Below are 22,624 nucleotides of genomic sequence, written 5' to 3' on the forward strand. Positions count from 1 at the left end.
GCAAAAATTGGAAATCTCTTCATGGCTTGGGTTTCCTGTAAAAATCTCAATGTCATTGGTAAAAACCTAAAGCATAAAAAGCATAAATTTACATGAAATCAGATACACTTAAAGATTTGCCAAAAGACAGTAAGGGTATTAAATAAACCTTTCAAGTTTATGCCGTATGATTCAAACTTTGTATAATTTACTATCAGTAACTTATTTATGCCCTTTGTTTTTGTTATTAGTTTGCATTTTATAAGGTATGTGGCACATAACAAGGAAAATGGAATTTCGCAAAATATTCTCGAAAATAATCTTTTCGTACATGGAACGACGCATCAAAACATCCACTTGTAATAAACAAGAGCGCCCTAGTATTACAATATCATCATATGCCATCAACAAAAACCTTCTTTCATATTAATGATTATAACCACAAACATCATTATTTTTATGGAAAATTTACTTGCGTAGCTGATAATTGTTGTACTAATAGTTGCTAGATATGACTAATCACAAAGAGCCATTATTTACTAACATCAGATGATAATAATTCTTCATTCAAAAACGAGCAACCCCCAAAACATGAACAGCGAGATCCTACTACTTGATACTTACTAGTCTCTTGCAGTTACTGATATATTATTATAATTACTAGCTAAGCTACAATCCCAGTTAGAAAAACAGAATGCTATAAACCCTAGGGCTTTGACAGGAAAAATAGCCCAATGATGAAAGGAAACAAGGAAACAGATAGAATAGTGTAATTGAGTGTACCATCAAGCAAAAGAACTTACCCCAAGACAATGGAAGACCATTGTACCGATTTTTTACACTACCCAAGACTTGAAAGGGATGGTTTGCTTAGTTTATATTAATTTATCTTTATATTGATTTGTTTATAACCGCTTAAAGTTTAAAATAACATTTTCTACGGTGTTGTGAAGTTTTCAAACTTGAAACTTTTTCTGGTGAAATTTAGTTTTGTTAATGCGTACACTTTCTTATGCTTGGGCACTTGTGCATTAACTATAAAAATACCTTTTATTAAAGTAATACCAAGCCATTTTTCACATTATATACATTAATGCAATTAATCGTAATTGTTTTTTATATTTCTCTAATGGTCAGGAGGTTGCTCTTGATATCAGATATGGTGATATTGTCTATGGAAGCCTTTTTAGCCTAGCATGATTCTATTTTGGATACTGTTATCGACTGAGATATTGGGAGATGTTAGAAAGGCTTTTCCCTTGAGTGTGGTTGTATTCTAAGTTTCTTAGTAATTGCCATGACTTCAGACTTCAGAGCGTTTGACTTTATTCTTTAATATGGTTTTGAGCTGATTCAAGTGAGGAGGGCGGAACTGAAAAAAAAAAAGCAGTGAGACAGAGAGTGAAAGAAGCTTGGTGAAAAGGGAGATAATTATGGGGAGTATAAATATAAAAGAATAGAAATAAATGGAGAAAGTTGACTCGAGCGGCCGTCCCTGCTATACAGTGGGGCTAGTTAGATCAAAAGAAGACGCACATGTCTGTTAATTGCTTGGACATAGTATTAATGAATTCTTCTGGTGTTATTACATGTGTGATTCGTTTACCAAAAAGATATCATTCTTGTTATGCGGCAAATTTTTAATGATTTAAAGAGTTGGCTGTTTCTGATATATCATACTTCAGCAATTTATAGTTGAAGTTAAAAGCTCAAGCAGACCTTACTTGGATTTTGAGTGATTTCTCTATTCAAAACTTGATTTAACGTTGACGCTGATATAATTATAGATCCAAATGGTATTTTCCTTTGTATATTGTTAAGAATGCCAATTGTTAAGCCCGTAAGTTTGGTGTTAATGGTAAAGTAACTGCCCAACTAAATGTGGGAGGGTTACTTATACCTTCATGAAAAAAAGTCTGAATATATATCGAGACTTGGCATCTGTTCCCCAGTTTACTTCTTGGTTTTTAAGGAGTTGGGGATTTTATAAACTGTTTTCATTTACCGTTACCGTTTAAAACCTCTGTTATATCCTTTCCAGCTTATTTTCTTCCATCTTGCTTTCCAACCTCATTTTATTTTTACCTCATAGTGCAACAGCAGGATTTTCAACCGGTTGCATGTAGCCACTTGATGACCTCTCCGTCACGAGTGCCAGACCACGTGACTAAAATAATAAGAATTAAACCTATTACCAATATACCATTACCTTACAGAAATCAATGGATTCTGATTGGGATTATGATATGATTAGCCTTTACTTCATTATTGATTTTGACCTATTGATTCATGAGGCCTTTGCTTAAAAAAAACTAGACAGATGGGTGTTTCTGAAATGGTTTCCCTCTAGTATTATTAAGAATTTTTCAATGGACAAATAATAGTTATTCATTGGCATTATGGCGAATGCTGAATTCGAAATTTTAGCTTTCATCTACTATATAGCTTTTGAATAAATGTATTTAGTTTGGATTATGTGGCTTGGCTTGGTGTTATGGAGACCTGTTTAGCCTTTTTATTTTAAGCTTGGACAAGAGACAGCTCGTCGGATGGCTTAAGTTCCCTTGTGTATTTTTCTCCAACTTTTTGAAGAAATGCAACCGATCTAAGTTCCTTTTTTAGAAAGATTAATGTGTATATCCATCAGTTAGTAAATAACACTTGTATTTTACAATGAAATGTATATATCTGTTGCCAAGTCACTCTTTCGATTGGATGTAACTCATATAATTAATTGAAAGTAACCTTGTATTTTTCTTGGTTTTACTGTTGTCAGAATTTCGAAGCACCTGCAAATTTAAAGCGAATTTTGCTTGTCAAGTTGTTTGCCCAAAGTTTACGAAAGACGTAAATTGTTGTTTGTTATTTTTCGTGTTTTATCTCCTGTAATTAGTAGTTTGCCTTTTATTACGTTAACATTGCCAGTCAGGAAGTAAACAAAGACCTTGTCGGAATCGGTTTATCATACCGTTGCCATAGTTTCAAGACTCTCTCTCTCTCTCTCTCTCTCTCTCTCTCTCTCCTCTCTCTCTCTCTCTCTCTCTCTCTCTCTCTCTCTCTCTCTCTCCTTTACCTATATTGGAATGAATTCAATTCTAATACTTGTATAAGGAACACGTGAACATGTTTCATAAGCTTAAAGTTAGATCACATTTTTCTGTTCCCTGACAATCTATATGATTGACTGTTGTGTGTATATTTTTATTTTTGTAACTCATGTTGATGATGACTTTAGAATTAAATATATGCTCGATCGAATTTTTTTATTATATGAACTTATCCAAATCATTCAAATTTCTTTGGCAATTGGACATTTAATATTAGAAAACAAAGTAGTTCTAATTCCGTAAAGCTGGATTAAATAAACTGCAATTTATTCCCAGTCTTTCTGGAATAGCCGATATGAGTTCTTAGAAAAAAGAATTGAGGCAATTCTGATAATACGAGACTTTTGCAATGCTGAATCATCCAAATTGTTTTCTTAGAACAGAAGTTGCATCAATATTATTTTTCAAAGAAGATTTCTTTTATTTTTTGTGTATAAATGATCATCGAGGTAACTCAACGTTTTAAAAACAAATTAGATTTTTAGGAAATTGTATTAATTGTACGTGATATATATATATATATATATATATATATATATATATATATATATATATATATATATATATATATATATATACATACACACACACACACACATATATATATATATATATATATATATATATATATATATATATATATATATATATATATATATATATATATATATATCAACTGCAGAAGGAAGACCTCAGACATGTCCTTCCACTTGGTCTTTCTGTGCCAATCCACACCCGCTAAACTTCATAGTTCGTCAATGCATCGTATTCTCTTCCTTCCTCTGCCCTTTTACAAAGATGGGACCCTTTCTATTATTCTTAATGTCCATTTATTGTCAGTCATTCTCATAATATGTCCTGCCAATGTCCATTTCTTTTTCTTGCATGTTGTTAGAATATCCTATGCTTTAGTTTGCTCTCGTATCAGTGTTGCTCTTCTTCTGTCTCTTGGTGTTATTCCATCATTATTCTTTCCATAACTCTTTGAGTTGTAACTAGCTTATGTTCTAAGGCTTTATTGAGGCTCCAAGTTTCTGACGCGTAAGTTAGTACTGGTAGGACCATCTGATTAAATACTTTTATTTTTAGAAAAATGCTCTTCATCCAATGTTTATCCTTCTAATTTCGGTCTCATTTCCTGGGGAAACAGTTACTGTCTGTTGTAAGTACGGATATTCATAAACAATCTCCAGTGGTTCGTTCATAACTCTTTTATGTTTTCATTGAACAATATACATATTCATTTTCAATCTTACATTTCGGTGTTTTTCTATTCAAATCTTCTTTAATCTTTTGTAATTCCTTTCATGATTCACTAAACACGTAATCACACACACACACACACACATATATACACACATATATATATATAATTTATATATATATATATATATATATATATATATATATATATATATATATATATATATATATATATATATATATATATATGTATGTATGTATGTATGTATGTATGTATGTATGTATGTATATGTATATATATATATATCTTAAGATTTGCAGATGATATAGTTCTATATAGTGAATCATGGGAGGAATCGGAAAAAAATGATAGAAAATTTGAATAGAGAAAGCAGATTGAAAATGAATATGAGTAAAACTAAGATAATGTACAGTGAAAATGCAGTCAAAAAATAAGGTTATGAACGAACCCCTAAGGATTGTTAATGAATATATGTACACCCATCAACAAAACCGGCGTCGCCTGCCCAGACCTGACTTGGAGAGATCATGCCCCTCTTGCCCTGAAAGGTGGCCGACGTTAAACAACCTAGACATTGTTAGGATGTTTCGAATGTGAGGAGGGAAATTACCGTTATCACTCAAAGAAAAGCGATGAAGAGATAACTTTTTTATTCTTTTAAGAAATTTAATCTAATATTATTTCGAAACTAATTCATCAAAAGATTTTATCATAACTTTTTATTTGAATTTTCCTATCCTATTTTTATATAAGATTTTCTTGAATAATATGTGAACTGACTATAGATATTAATATTCGTAACACGGAAATATCCCTCGTTTGCATTTTCTTAAGCAATTCCTCTCTCTCTCTCTCTCTCTCTCTCTCTCTCTCTCTCTCTCTCTCTCTCTCTCTCTCTCTCTCTCTCTCTCTTACACGTATTATATGTAGGGGCTAATAATGTATCGTTTCAAAAAGCACCTATTGAGTCACCAATCATTAATAAGTGGCCTTTGTTCAAAATTTCGAAGGTAATGAGGTTTAAAGGTTTAGTTGTTGATTTCGGTCATGAGCCACGTAGCTCGGTGTGGTTGGGGTCAGCTTTTGTCACAGGCTACTTGGCTCCGGCCCTCTTAGAGGAAATAGTATTATTTGCTATATCAATTATATTATTTTAAGGTTGGAGATTTAAAATGCATCATCACTTAACATAATCTATATTGTTTTAGAAGTGACTGGTGACAATGAAATATGTGAAATGACATGTAATGAAAGTTCATTGGTGCATTATTATAGCGATGATGTGGTATATAGGATGTAGGGTATAAAATATTAAATTATCAACACATTGCTTACTCAAATTATCTGGTTCAGCGTCAATAACCTTAGATGTGAGGATGACAAAAAAAAAACTCCTAATCAATCAATCAAATTATCTGGGCAAGTCACTCACTTCCAAGCGAATTCCCTTCCTGGTGACGATTGCTCGATGCTCAAAGGTCCGAGTCTAGGTGGCTTCACCCTTCCCAATGCAAAAGGAAATATTTCCTTAGCATTGAGTATTCGTATTTTTACGACTTTATTTGTCGTTTCATGTCCTGATATCTAACACCTTAAAAGCGTTCCCCCGGTAAGCTCTTCAAGAAATCCATCACTCTCGATAATTTTTCAGTCTTTGGCATATTTACCTCGTTATCTATAGTTTTGATATAATTTTAAAACACCTGGAAAGCAAACTGTATGAAATATTGTCATTTTAGTATTTTTGTTTTTCATTTACTAAAAGACTTCCACCAGAAGGATCTTATCATAACTGTGAGACCTTTTAAAACTCAAACATTGGGGATGGGGGGTAGAGGGATACTTGGAGGAAAAATAAGGATATAACCAGGTGGAGGTTAAAGATTATGGGGGAGAGGTGGCAATTGGGTGATCTTAATGTATGGCTTGACGAGGTTTGCTTATTAACATTTATGAGTGATGATGATGATGATAATCCCCCTATTGATAACATTTAATATCAATGATTTCAACTCGCGATGAAAACGGGCATATATTGTTCTAACATTGTTTTTAGGTGGTCATTGAACATCTTTGGAACCTGGGATCTTCCCCCGAAAGAAATACAATTCCAACACCAACTTGCAAAGTAGTTAGCGGTCTTGTGTGATCCTTGAGAACATCCAAATAATATCAAATATTGGAGAGAGAGAGAGAGAGAGAGAGAGAGAGATGAGAGAGAGAGAGAGAGAGAGAGAGAGAGAGAGAGAGAGAGAGAGAGAGAGCGTGTGTGTTACAAGGATTTTGGATGTCTCAAATACTTTTTAGTCCATTCGCAGAGACTCCATTTGCTCTTTGGTAGAGCGATTTAGTTTAAGCATTTGGAGAGTTCTTATGATCTTATGTAACTTATTCTAGAGAGAGAGAGAGAGAGAGAGAGAGAGAGAGAGAGAGAGAGAGAGAGAGAGAGAGAGAGAGAGAGAGGAGAGAGAGAGAGAGAGAGAGAGCAGATGCTAGAATGGACATATCGTTCCCACGTATATTAATTGGAATAGTCATTCCCACAATATTTAAGGATGTTCCATATAGAAATGTAATAAGGAATTCAAATATATCAGTGTGATTATATTTTTCGATAACTATTCTCGAAAACGATTGTATTTCTTAAAAGAATATATATATATTATATATATATATATTTCCACTTGCCAGGTTACAACCCTATTTGTGTCCGATCTATCGGAGTCCAGACATGGATGGCTATATATGAAAGGTCTGTGACTTACTGACGGGTGTTAAGTAGCAGGAGCCTGCATGGTGAGAAAGAGGTATGCTGGCTGTTTAGTTCACCACTCACCTGGGCGAAGCGGGGGTCATTTCACTCATAAAGAATTCTTATATTATATGCTGTATTTAATTGTAGCACCTCTTTGGCCCACATTTTGAGGTTCCTTACCTCTAGCATCAGGGGTTTTTTGACCTCTTATTTTGAGGTGCCTTACTTCTAGCATTTGAGGTTCTTTGACCTCGATTTTGAGGTGCCTTATCTCTAGCATTAGGGGCTTTTTTACCTCCATTTAAGGTGCTTTAACTTTAGCTTTATGACCTCTATATTTTTAGGTGCCTTATCTCTAGCATTAGGGGCTTTTTGACCTCTGTTTTGAGGTGCCTTATCTCTAGCATTAGGGGCCTTTTGACCTCTATTTATAGATGCCTTATCTCTAGCACTAGGGGCTTTTTTACCTCTATTTTGAGGTGTCTTATCTCTAGCATTAGGGGCCTTTTTACCTCTATTTTTAGGCGCCTTATCTCTAGCACTAGGGGCTTTTTGACCTTGATTTTGAAGTGCATTACTTCTAAGCATTAGAGGCTCTATTTTTATCTCTATTTTACCTCTATTTTTAGGTGCCTTATGTATAGCATTAAGGGCTTATTGACCTCGATTTTTAGGTGCATTACTTCTAATATTAGAGGCTCTTTAACCTCTATTTTTAGGAGTCTTATTTATAGCAGTAGGGGCTATTTTACTTTTATTTTTAGGTGCCTCATATATAGCGCTAGGGTCTCTTTTGACCTCGATTTGAGGTGCATTACTTCTAGCATTAGAGGCTCTTTGACCTCTATTTTTAGGTGCCTTATTTATAGCATTAGGGGCTTTTTTACCTCGATTTTGAGGTGCATTTCTTTTAGCATTTGTGACTCTTTGACCTCTGTTTTTAGGTGCCTTATTTATAGCATTAGGGGCTTATTGACCTCGATTTTGAGGTTCAATACTTGTTGCATTAAAGGCTCTTAGACCTCTCTTTTTAGGTGCCTTATTTATAGCATTAGGGGGCTTTTGACCTCTATTTTTAGGAGTCTTATTTATAGCATTAGGGGCTTATTGACCTCGATTATGAGGTTCAATACATGTTGCATTAAAGGCTTTTTGACCTCTCTTTTTAGGTGCCTTATTTATAGCATTAGGGTCTTTTGACCTCTATTTTTAAGAGTCTTATTTATAGCATTAGGGGGCTTTTGACCTCTATTTTAAGAGCCTTATATAAAGCATTAGGGGCTTTTTGACCTCGATTTTGAGGTGCTTTACTTATAGCATTAGAGGCTCTTTGACCTCTATTTTTAGGTGCCTTATTTATAGCATTAGGGGCTTTTTTACCTCTATTTTTTATGCCTTATTTCTAGCATTAAGGGTTTTTTACTTCTATTTTGAGGTGCCTTATTTCTCGCATTAGGGTCTTTTTTACCGCTATTTCAAGGTGATTTACCTCTAGCATTAAAGGCTATTTTGCGTGTTCGTTTAAAGGCTCTCGTTGCTGTTTTCTTCTGTCTGTTCTAGTTTTTTAAGATCTTTCGTTTTTCGGTTTCCTTTGATATTTCATCTTCCACTTTCCTTAGTTTCGTCAATTTCCTTCGAGATTTCATCGTATTTTTTCTTAGTTCGTCAGTTTCCTTCTAGATTTAAATAGAGATTTCAGTGCTGTGTGTCGTCAGTTTCGTCAGATTCCTCAGAGAAATCGATGACATCCATGTCTTTGTCCATCGGGGCGATGGGTAGAGACATGAATGCAATAGATTTTCTCCGCGTACGTCATCACGGTAAAGTAAACGACGAGCAACACAATATATTTACCAATACGATCTGGATATGTCCTTTCTTCAATGTTGAATTTTGGGACTATCCTGTTGAAGAACACACGTCGCTCACCGTTTAGTTGAACCATTTTGTCTCCGTCCGTATTTCCTTATTTCCAATAGTCTCCTATTAAAGGACATCGTTGCAAAAGGCCTAAGCAAAGGATCATTCAAGGCGCGTGCATTATGTTCTTCAAAGCTCGACAACATCTGCAGCAACCCACCAAAACCAGCTGTAGATGAAGGTGGTCCGGAGAGCCTCCTGTCGATCCTGTAGTTGTAATACACAATTCTCACGGTCAGCTCTCCGTTCCAAAAATAGCCATTAACAATGTTTACTGCGTTTCATGCTTATTTTGAAAAAAAAAAAAAAAAAAAAGGAGACCAGGTCTTCAGAAGTCATTTGAATCTCGGGGCGGAGACGTTCAGAACTGCTCCGGGAAGATTCTGTTCTGGAGTCATTCAGAACCCTATGCTAAGTCCTACGGCTATGTCTTCTGAAGTCTTTTGAAGATCCCGGAAAATTTTCTTCAGGTGCCGTTCAGGGAGCTCCAGGAACAATCTGTTCTGGAGTCATTCAGAACTCCATGTTAAGTCTACGGCTGTTTCTTCTGAAGGGATTTGGAAATCCGGGAAAATTTTCTTCCGAAGCCGTTCAGAAATTCTGTTGCAGGGTCATTCAGAACTCCATGATAAGTCTATGGCCATTTCTTCTGAAGCCATTCGGAGATGCGTGAAGATTTTCTTCCGAAGCCGTTTAGGACTCGCGAAAAAACTCATCTTTCGTTTCAATAAATCCATCATCATCATCATCATCATCATAATATAATAATAATAATAATAATAATAATGATAATAATAATAATAATAATAATAATAATAATAATAATAATAATAATAATAATAATAATGACGATGATTATAATAGTAATGATAATAATAAACTACTGTACTTGATTTGATTTATGGATTTGAGTCTGAAAGTTCTGAAGTCGTTCAACGCTCGGATTTGCAATTTGAAGGAAAAGTTAAGTCTGAATAGAAAGATGAAAAGATAATTAATACTATGATTTATTGCTTTTATCATTAAGTAACGCTTGCAGCGCACTCGGTGATCGAACCGGGCGAAGGGTAATTGACGTTTTCAGCAAACAGCATTGAAATAACCGAAGGCTTCGACTTATTTTTTCAGGTTTGGGGTTTAAAACAACCCATTTCCGGTACGAATCGGTATCAGAGCCGTTCGAAACAGAAATTACGTGTGGATTAGTGATGATGGGAGATTTTCGTTTGATCACTCCTAGCAAATCAGCTTGTGGGTGGCACTGATTAGTACAGTTTTGCTGATCATGTCTAAATGCAAATCCTTTCACCACGTTAAGGTATCCTCACTATATATATATATATATATATATATATATATATATATATATATATATATATATATATATATATATATATATATATATAATATATATATATTATATATAAATATATATATATATATATATATATATATATATATATATTACTAGTTAAGATACAACCATAGTTAGAAAAGTAGGTTGTTATAAGCCCAAGGGCTCCAACTTTCTAAACAGCCCAGACTGGTGAACGCCAGACCAAGGTTCGAGTCACGCTCATACTCGTTAGTTTCTTAGGTCGCTGGAATCTCACCATCCTTGTGAGCTAAGGATGGGAAGGGGGGGGGGGTGTTTGGGGGAGCCTATTGGTCTATCTGCCGAGTCATCAGCAGCCATTGCCTGGCCCTCCTTGTCCTAACTTTGGTGGAGAGGGGGGTTGGGCGCTGATCATATGTGTATATGGTCAGTCTCTAGGGCATTGTCTTACTCGATAGAGCAATGTTACTGTCCCTTGCCCCTGCCATTTATGAGTGGCCTTTAAACCTTTAAAACGAATAGAATAGTTTACTTAAGCGTACCCTCAAGCAAGAGAGATCTAACCCAGGTCAGTTAAAAAGCCATGGTACAGAAAAGGAACTGGTTTGATTTTGGAGTGTCCTTCTAGAAGAGGTGTTTACCATAGCTAAAGAGTCTATCCTACCCTTACCTAGTGGAAAGTAGCCATTAAACAATTACAGTGCAGTAGTTAACCCCTTGAGCGAAGAATAATTGTCAGGTATATGAGTACAGAGGAGAATGTGGAAACAATGGGCCAAAGTAGTACTTTCTTCTGAGTCATTGGACACAATAATTTTTCAGCGGTAATATTTCAATGGGGCGCTGGTGCCTTGGCTGAACTACTACTCTATGTGTGCATATATATATATATATATATATATATATATATATATATATATATATATATATTATATATATATATATATATATATATATATGTGTGTGTGTGTGTGTGTGTGTGTGTGTTTGTTTGTTTGTGAGGGAGAGTGTGGTTGTATGCATAATTTGAAGTTTACATGTATATGTGTGCGTGCATTGTCATAGAAATCAAGAAAAGTCAACTATTCAGCTACAGTCTAGAACAGCCCTGGCTGTAACCACTGTACACACCACGGCGGGTAAACATATTTTCCTCGGGGCCATTGACAGTTACACAGTATTTTCAGGTACAAATTTGTACCGTATGGACACGTATTTTGTTCAGTCTCTTTTCATCTCCCCTCCTCGATCGAACGGTAAATATTTGAAAAAACTATCAATTTTGCTCATTGACTTTTAAAGTTACAGATTTTTTTTCTTTATATTACTATCTCTGGTGAAAATTATTTACAAATAAAGTTTAGTGTACACTGCAATTAAAAAAAATCTTTAAGAAAGTCAGTTAAAGGATACTTATAATCTTCTTTGTTAACTGTCTAATATCTCGAGGTAAATTTCGAATCTGCAGAAAGGTGAATCAGAATTAAAAGTTGAATGATAACGTAAGATAGCCTGACTTCATGGCGGTGTGTCTTTACATTATCTCAAAGGGAGAGGCAACATTAAAGGATATATGGCCAATTTCAAACGACCGATTGCAGATCAAACGATGTCGTTTCGAAGATATTTGATTTCTGAGAAATCGTCGGCGATTCCTGTTACGTGTCAAACGTTATGCATGACCTAGGTCAAGAAACAAGGCGTCTCTCTCTCTCTCTCTCTCTCTCTCTCTCTCTCTCTCTCTCTCTCTCTCATTGAAGTTGAATCAATGTATACGTTTTGTTATATATATATATATATATATATATATATATATATATATATATATAATATATATGTATGTATGTATATATATATATATATATATATATATATATATTATATATATATATATATATATATATATATATATGTATAATATATATATAGTGTGTGTGTGTGCGAGCGTTTGGGACACGGCTTTTCTTATATATGAATATACATTACGAACATACAGTATATCGTGTGTGAATGAATTTCTATGGTTCGGTACCATCTCCAGGTCAGTAGTTAAAAGGAAGGCCCATTTATACCTTGTGTCATGCAAAGATAATGGAGCAACACGAACGCTGGATTGACTGAAATCCTTATTTGGAAACTACTCCGTTTGACAAATGATGTTCAGGAAACAGAGTTAACATGGCATCCACCCAGCGTGATTTTGTGCAAGATGGAATTTAAATCATGAAATGGAATTTGATTTTTTTTTTTTTTCACAAAAAGAGGAAAATCAATTGAAAATAGAATTGAATAGAATTATTTAGACTCGAGACTTTCGGACTCATACCATGGGATTGCCCCCCCCCCCTCTCTCTCTCTCTCTCTCTCTCTCTCTCTCTCTCTCTCTCTCTCTCTCTCTCTCTCTCTGGCGCGCGTTTTTGTGGCTTTTAATAGATTTTTTGCTTAAGTCGGCCATTACAAACGATTATCAGGGAATGCATGAAAAGTAAAAAGGGTAACTCCGCCAGTTTTCATAGATTCAATCTCGAAGCTCTGAAAGACTTCATTTAACGATATCTGCTCATCAATACTCATACTAGGCTATAAAATTCTACATAAAAGAAATAATTTATATATATATATATATTATATATATTTATTTATTCAATTATTTATACAGTATATTCATAAATCCATTTTGATGAAACATGTTGGCACCACATATTTAATGGAATGACTTAGTATATTGAACTTCAAATGTAAATCTAACTATTGTTCTAATGTCCTGGAACGTAGTAAGAGATTTCCCATCCTTTATTATTATTATTATTATTATTATTATTATTATTATTATTATTATTATTATTATTATTATTATTAAATGCTAAGCTACAACCCTAGTTAGAAAAGCAAGATGCTATAAGCCCAGTGGCCCCAACAGGGAAAATAGCCCAGTGAGGAAAGGAAACAAGGAAATATAATATATTTTAAGAACAATGACATTTAAATAAGTATTTCCTATATAAATTATGAAAACTTTAACAAAACAAGAGGAAGAGAAACGAGATAGAATAGTGTACCCGAGTGTACCCTCAAGCAAGAGAATTCTAACCCAAGACAGTGGAAGACCATGTTACAGAGGCTATGGCACTACCCAAGACTAGAGAACAATGGTTTGATTTTGGAGTGTCCTTCTCCTAGAAGATCAGGTGAATGAGGACAGAGGAGAATCTGTAAAAAATAGGCCAGATTATTCGGTGTATGTGTAGGCAAAGGGAAAGTGAACCGTAACTAGAGAGAAGGATCCAATGCAGTACTGTCTGGCCAGTCAAAGGACCACATAACTCTCTATCGGTAGTATCTCAACGGGTGGCTGGTGCCCTGTCCAACCTACTACCTTATGCAAGGATGAACGGAATGTACACAAAGTTCAAACATAAAATTTTGAATTCTTTGCCTACGTGAGATGCTATATACAAATAATGTTCCAGGACACATGGTTGGTATTATTTCTTTTTAGTAGATAAAAAATAAAATATTGAATTTTTATGTTACTATTGAAACCTTTTTCTACAATTAGAGTCGATGACTTTTTTCATGTGTATTATAGCACAATGTAATTTTTTAAAGCCTTCAATTAATTTAATTATTTTTATATTATAAGTTGAGCAAATATGAAATGGCTATCCCTGGCATCGCTCTCGTTCTTACTCTTACTTATATTCGTCTGACATTTTTTATTATAGCAGAGTAGCTATCGATTACCATATACAGACATAGGCTACATATGTGTGTATAAACACACATGCATATTATATATATATATATATATTATATATATATATATATATATATATATATATATATATATATATATATATAGATAGATAGATAGATAGATAGATATATATATATATATATATATATATATATATATATATATATATATATATATATGTATATATGTATATATGCATATATATACATATATATATGTATGTATATATATATATATATATATATATATATATATATATATGTGTGTGTGTGTGTGTGTGTGTGTGTGTGTGTGTGACCAGAGTAGGTACTGCCACCTGCACAATGTAAAGTACAGTGCAAATAGTTGGAGTTTTAAGAACGAATCAATTATATTTCAACCTTTTGGACATGACAGCTACACTCATGGAACTCTTGATACTGAGCCAACTTAAAGTATACATTTGGCCAATACTTTTTTTTCTTTTTTGCGAGCAATTAAATGGGAGTTTAGTGAACGGAATTATGAATCAGTTTTGATCCCGCATTCTGCCAACTATTTAGGGAATTCGTTACCAAAATAATCCTGTTAACTTTTCCTGACTTTTTTTTTCTTCTTCTTCTTCTTCTTCAGCAATTCTTCATCGCCGATGCTGCAGCGTTTGAGGATGATTGTCAAGTTGTCGAGAATACTTGGAAAGGATGTGGCCAACACGAAAGGAAGGCCCCGACTGGTGGACACGAGAGCTAGACCTGCCATGCACAACAGGAAATTGAAAATTCTGAAAAAGTAAGACTAAGGCTCTCTCTCTCTCTCTCTCTCTCTCTCTCTCTCTCTCTCTCTCTCTCTCTCTCTCTCTCTCTCTCTCTCTCTCTCTCTCTCTCTCTCTCTCTCTCTCTCTCTCTCTATTTAGTTCTAGCAACTCATCATTCTTCATGTTAACTCACTGAAATTAAGAGATTCACGATGTAAGTTACACAGGGATTTTTTTTTTTTCAGAATCGTCGATAGTGTTTATTGTACAAGTTTTGTAGCAGATGACAAAAGATAATTGTTTAATGACGAAAAGTAATCTTGAAGCATTTCGATTTAAGTTTTCTATAATGTAATAATAAACATTTTTTACTTGACTATGGAACTTCATAACTATGTGTCGGGATAAGAGTAATACATGTGATGGTGAATTCAAAAGGTGAAAGAGATAATTTATTGATTTAGTAACGTAAAATACAGTAACGCAAGACACGAATATTCCAGAATAGATTCCATTGTTTACGATGACGACCGAAATCATAGGTACTTTTATGACATTTATTTGTATACCAGAACCTAGTCAATACCTTTCACTTTTGTTAATGAATCCTTCATATTATTATTATAATTATTATTATTTTTATTGTTGTTGTTTATTCGCTTATGTCTTTATTAATTATTGTTAATATTGTTGTTGTGGCTGTTGGTTCATAGATATATTTATTCGTTAATATTTTATCAAATACACTTAACGTCACAGGTCAATTTGAAAACAAAAGGTGCATCATACTATCTCAGAATTCGATGGTGAAAGCATTATACTGTATATTACATTTCACATAAACTGACAATATTTAATTTTCTGATTTCCATAAAACGTATGAGGTAGGACTATTGGTGGTTCTTTATCATTTTGTCCATAAACAATAATTTTTAAAAACTACTTCATACATTTGTTTCTTCAATATCACAGTCACTATTTCATTGTGGGTATCTCAAACCTGATTATTTTTGACTTGGTCTCCTTTTTTTCTGAGGTCTCAGACCAATTTTGTATTTATAATACCATTTCTAGTTTTTGTCTTGATACCTCTGGAGTAGGATATTATGTGTTATAATTTTCTTAAACCTTGATCTATTTTTATCAGGGTTGCTGTTATTGGAAGGTCAAAACTTATAATTTCCTCAGATTTTGATGAAATGTTGGCCAAGGATCTTATTAAATTTGATATATTTTAAAATTGATTGAACTTTGTTGGCAGGAGCGATAAGGATTTGTTATCATTTTACCCCAGTATCTTTCATAAGTCGACTTTAAAGACAAAAGTTAAGGCGAATTTTCTTTAGATTCCAAAGTTTTTGATGGTGAAGGTTTCATATTATTATTATTATTATTATTATTATTATTATTATTATTATTATTATTATTATTATTATTATTATTATTACTTGCTAAGCTACAGACCTAGCTGGAAAAGCAGGATGCTATAAGTCCAAGGGCTCCAACAGGTAAAATACCCCAATGAGGAAAGAAAATAAATAATATACAAGAGAATTCATTAACAATTTTTAATAGAATATTCTGAAAACAGTAATAACATTAATATAAATTTTCATATATAAACTATAAAAAAAGAGGAAGAGAAATATGATAGAATAGTGTGCCCATGTGTACCCTCAAGCAAGAGAACTCTACCCCAAGACAGTGGAAGACCATGGTACAGAGTCTATGGCACTACCCAAGACCAGAGAACAATGGTTTGGTTTTGGAGTGTCCTTCTCCCAGAAGAGCTGCTTACTGTAGCTAAAGAGTGTCTTCTACCCTTACCAAGGGTTGTGGTGGGCGATGTGGTAACGTCCCTGACTGGTGAACGCCAGACTGGGGTTCTATTGCCTCTCAAACTCTTTAGTTTGTTTGATCGCTGCAATCTCACCATCCTTGTGAGCTAAGGATGTGGGGTTTGGAGGAGCCTATTGGTCTATCTGCTGAGTCATTAGCAGCCATTGCCTGGCCCTCCTTGGTCCTAGCTTTGGTGGAGAGGGGTCTTGGGCGCTGATCATATGTATATATGGTCAGTCTCTAAGATTCTAGGATATTGTCCTGCTTGATAGGGCAATGTCACTGTCCATTGCCTCTGTCATTCATGAGTGGCCTTTATAAAACTTTAAAGAGGAAAGTAGCCACTGAACAATTACAGTGCAATTGTTAACCCCTTGAGCGAAGAAGAATTGTTTGATAATCTCAGTGTTGATAGGTGTAAGAGGACAGAGGAGAATGTGGAAAGAATAGGCCAGACTATTTAGTGTATTTGTAGGCAAGGGAAAATGAGCCATAACTAGAGAGTAGGATCCAATCTAGTACTGTCTGGCTAGTCAAAGGACCCAATAACACACTAGCGGTAGATTCTCAACGGGTGGCTGGTGCCCTGGACAACCTACTACCTACATAAGTTTCCTAAACAATTACATATTCAGCCTGTAGTAGTTCATTCAAACTTGTTTATTAATTACTTATATATAGTTCGTTTACCGTTTCCCTAATTCCTTACTTTACTAGACTAATTTATATGTTGTAGAATTCTGCTTTTCCATCCAGGACTAGACCTTGGCTAATAATAATAATAATAATAATAATAATAATAATAATAATAATAATAATAATAATAATAATAATAATAATAATAATAATTACAATTATTATTATTATTATTATTATTATTATTATTATTATTATTTTTATCAATAATAATAATAATAATAATAATAATAATAATAATAATTATAATAATAATTATTATTATTGTTATTATTATTATTATTATTATTATTATTATTATTATTTTTATCAATAATAATAATAATAATAATAATAATAATAATAATAATAATAATAATAGTAATAATAATAATAATAATTGCATGTTGCTAAAATCTACTGATGAACCAAAAGGCGAAAATGTGTTGTATTAATAGTTTGAAGGATTAGAGGTAAAAAGGAAATTAAGGACTAGGATATATTTATTGTTTTTAGCCTTTATCTCTCTCATCAGCGAAAATATTACCAAAATAAGCTATTTAAAGAAAGAAATCTAGAATTTGAATTGGGGGAATAGTAGAAAAAGCATAAAACTTTACGAATGATTTTAAGCCAAAATTTTAATATACATGAAGGTGTATACATACTGCATTTAATGTATTTATACCTCACTTCCAAAACTGGAATTCGACTATAGATTCTCATTTGAGGTTTAGTGGTGGAAATCATCTCGGACCACCCGAGGGACTAAAATCATTCTTTTAAAATGGGGATTATGTGAACATACTGTATACGTCATGATTACTATAATTAATAGCGTGAAAAGAATGTTTGTCTACCATTAGAGTCACAGGTTAACATCCTAGAATGAAATGACTCGATTTTATAGAAAACGCATGAAGTGGCTGATCAGTATTTTGTCATTCTTGTAATTCAGTATCTGACGTGTCAGGGAATGTATGAATTGCCAAAATAGTTGAATAACTGTAGTTTTTATGCACAACTTTAGTTTCTATTGACACTTTCCGTTATGCACACAACTCCACACCTACGCTTGCATCGAAATAGACATGGATGAGGCAGAGAAATTTCTGCCTTCCAAAAGCAACTACATTATATTGATAATCACACACTCACATTATATATATATATATATATATATATATATATATATATATATATATATATATATATATATATATATATATATATATATATATAATACATCACTTTTTTAGGATGCGGACGGCTTTAGGAAAGAAGAGTAAACCAAAAAAACCCAAGAACACCAAGCTAAAAGATTCCAAATTCTGGAAGAAATTCGCCGAGAAGCAACCGATGCAAATGGTTTGTTTCAATATGCTCCAGGAAGAAGAGGTGAGTAGATGATCTAGCCCTTAAAATCTTCTTTGTTTATATATATATATATATATATATATATATATATATATATATATATATATATATATATAATATGTGTATATATATATATATATATATATATATATATATATATATATATATATATATATATATATATATATATATATATATATATATATATATATATAAACAAAAGTATAAACACCAAATAAACTGTTTGCATGCATATGCTGTGTAGGAAAAACTGATAGAGTGAGGACGCAGTAAAAAAGTAAACGTGTGAAAGGATGGATTTTGTGCGTTGCTGTGGTTCGGACATATGGAAAGAATGGCTAACTATAGATTAGTGAAGGGTATAATTCAGGGGGTAAGCGGTGAGGAAGTCCTTGAAAGGGTTTAATAATTGGTGTGAAATACGTCTTAATAAGGAACACGTTAAAGGACGAATATGAAGGTGACAGAGTTAGGGGTTAAATGCAGACAGTGTGCCTAACGCTGTTTTCTGTAGGTGTTGATTAAGGATCTTTGTAGCGTTCCTCCGGCCTCTAATTGCACTCGTTTTCTATCCTTCTACACTATCTCCGTTCTTGCTTCATTTCTTCCATCATGCTGTCCACTTTCTAACTTTTTCTTGCTATTATAATTAGGATTTTACCCAGAGGCACTAGGTTGCTGAATGGCCTCACAGGCCCCAGCGCTGGCTTTTAAGACCAAAATTTATTAATCCAATCCGGTGTTATTCGTCTCTGGGACTGCACCCTGTTGGAAGAAATGGCTCAGTTTATATATATATATATATATATATATATATATATATATATATATATATATATATATATATATATATATATATATATATACATACATATATATATATATATATATATATATATATATATATATATATATATATATATATATATATATATATATATACAGTGTATATGTGTGTATATAGATAAAAGCCTGTGTAATTTTATTACAGTATTATTGAAAGTGCAAATCTGATTTTAAAATGAAAAGCGACAATTCAATTTCATATAGTATTTTCCTTTTAAACATTAATCTAGGTCATTATATTAGTATCTGTACGTTTTACTGTGCATAAACATTTCGGGTCGTAATTAGTATAGACCATGACACTTCGTAAGCCATGGATCCTTTTAAGTGGATTTTTGTAACCCCTTCCTATTTTCTAGGAAGAGCCAGAAGACAACGAGCCGGAGATATTGATCTCTCTCTGCACGAAGTTCACCTCCGTGTCGGACGAACTCGTGTACAACTTCAGCACAGGATACTACGAGCCCGTAGTAACTAACGACCCACTTCAGAACCTTCTCTACATCCCCTCTAAGATACATCTGAAGGGCGAGAAGCCCATCGTAGAGGAAGAAGATGCACAGCAACAAACCAAGAAGAAATTCATAGAGGATGACGTATACTTCGTGGATTTCCAAGAACCACAACACTCCGATTCATCTGAGTCTGAAGGTTAGAGAGAACAAGTAGGTAGAGTGATGCCACCTCTAAGAAAAACAGTTCCAGTTTGAGAAACTTGTAAGTCTTTGCCACCAGATACTAAACTCGCAATGAGCCTAGATTCCAATGATATATGAAAAAGTAAAAATTTTGTATGCATATACAACTAATTAAGGGATAAACTGGAACTTTGTTGATGATGGTGATTAAATTTTCATTCAAGAAAGGGTTTGCTGAAGATATTTTAGTTTTAAATATACAATATAAGGTTGAATTCGTAAAAAAGACGTGTCCTTATAGTTGATACATCAATATCGAACATCCCCTACTAAAAAGATTACGATATAAGATTACGTGAAGCCTATTGCAATCATGGCCATAGAGGAAAAGTGGTAGTATTCTGCATCACACCATCACAATGATAAAAGAAGCAAAGAACGAAATTTAAGATAATCATTGCAACCCTTTAATATCTGTCTTGGTGTAAATGTGGGAATATGTTTCCTTTCATTCGTTTTTCTCTTATGTTTGCTTTCACTCATGACGGTCTGCGGTCTCGATTGGATTAAAGTCTGTTGATATTGATGATGATGTTCATATATATATATATATATATATATATATATATATATATATATATATATATATATATATATATATATATATATATATATATGAAACTGTAGATTCATATTTGAAGCGCTATACTAAAATCCTTGAAATTTTAAAGGACCTTGCCCCGTACAATAAACGGATTTTGAGCGAAGCGAAAAATCTATTTTTGGGTGAGATAGCCATGGCGTCCTGATGGAAGGTTCCTTTTTGGTAGCTTCCTTGGGTAAATAACTACTAAGATATTCCCAGAGAATTTAACCACAGGTTATCACAGAATTCTAACTTCTGGAGCGAGTATCCTAAAGGTTTCCCTTTTAAGACATCGTATATCAACAGGGGACGCATGTATTAACGCGCCACATAGCTATCTACACCCCGAACAGAGTTAATGCTTCGGTGTGTAAGGGCTGAGAATAGCTGGGAGCCGTTCCATAGCTAATCTCATTCGTGGCTACTACTGATACTCGAGACGTAAACAAATGGGCGCCATTGCTTAAATGACGTCACGTCCGTCTTTATCCTGAAGCCAGTTGCTTGCCCATCACCATGATACAGCAGAGCAGGGTGGGACCTAAAACTGGACGAAGTAGCAGGGAGGGTCCATCAGGACGCCATGGCTATCTCACCCAAAAATAGATTTTTCGCTTCGCTCAAAATCCGTTTTTTGGGCTCAAGCCATGGCGTCCTGATGGAAGAATACCAGAGAATCAATGTATCGTGGTAGATTTTCCCCTAATAGTAAGTGCCAAGGCATTGACAAATTAACATAGTAATCTTGGTAAAGAACCGTAGGGAAGAAGCATCCTGCCCCCCTTGGCAGTGAAGTTCCCACGGGCCATGCCGACGTCAAAGTGGTATTGAAGGGCTATTCATCCTGATAGAAGAACTTGAAGAACTTGGAGATGAAGCTGAATGTTTGGTATTTGTATAGGAACATTCTGAAAAGCAGACCAGTGGTGGTTGGGCACTGTATGTTGAGAAGGATGATTCATCTCCAGGGTATGAAGAGTAAGTATTCGTATTGGAACATTACATAATCAGAGTGAATATAGATTAAGAGTTAGTATCTTAATTTCTCCATAACCATAAGGAAAAGGGGATAATAAAACTATGACAGGCATGTATTTCATAGTAAGTAGGAGCTGATTGAGATGCACAGGTAATAAAATAGAAATTTTATTTCACAAATGCAGAAATTAAATAAATTACAGCAATAAGTAAAGTTCATTTACAGTAATTATAATGTACATAGTAATAAAGACTTGCTCTTGAATCTGAAAAGGAATTTCAAGTTTATTAGTAGGCACTCGTTCTCGAGGAACGCAAGTCTTTGATTAAAAAACACATCATGCTCAGGGCATGCGGCACTTGTGTGACAACTATGACATTTCACCTGGGATAAGAACAGTTATAAAAGCACTAAGTGTTTTCGACATCACTATGTATCGCTCGAGGGTCAACATAGGCACCCAAAGAGTTAGAGTCCCAAGTAACTCACTGTTCTACGCAGAGTTAGGTGCAGGTTTCATAACACTACCTGCGGCTACCACAAAATGTTTGACTTCGTGCACTTGTTTCGCATAATGTTTAAAGAAAACGCGCGAGGACTTCCAGCCTGTGAAGTTTTTAAGGCTTTCAAAGTCCATACTCTGAAAGAAATTCAGAGATGATGCAACTTTCCTAGGATCATGACCAGCGGGTGTACTGTCAGGATCCGCTCTGCGAATGAAGTAGGTGATTTTCGCTCTTAATTGTTTCAGTGACAGGTCGCTGCCCGATGTTTCTCCTTTGAAGAGTTGG

At 34.0% G+C, this 22,624-nt stretch overlaps 1 protein-coding gene across 2 annotated transcripts in view; it reads left to right on the forward strand.

Annotated features, from left to right (window-relative positions):
* The window catches only part of LOC137645965 (dynein intermediate chain 2, ciliary-like), a 469,865-nt gene that overhangs the window by 375,681 nt on the left and 71,560 nt on the right, over positions 1-22,624 (forward strand). For both annotated transcript variants that reach the window (XM_068379045.1, XM_068379046.1), the window contains exons 3-5: positions 14,692-14,847; positions 18,586-18,724; positions 19,930-20,221. In XM_068379045.1, the coding sequence (XP_068235146.1) occupies positions 14,692-14,847; positions 18,586-18,724; positions 19,930-20,221 (587 nt within the window). The remainder of the gene's footprint in view (positions 1-14,691; positions 14,848-18,585; positions 18,725-19,929; positions 20,222-22,624) is intronic.

Source organism: Palaemon carinicauda, chromosome 8 (genome assembly GCF_036898095.1).
Source record: "Palaemon carinicauda isolate YSFRI2023 chromosome 8, ASM3689809v2, whole genome shotgun sequence".
In the NCBI taxonomy this organism is placed as follows: domain Eukaryota; kingdom Metazoa; phylum Arthropoda; class Malacostraca; order Decapoda; family Palaemonidae; genus Palaemon; species Palaemon carinicauda.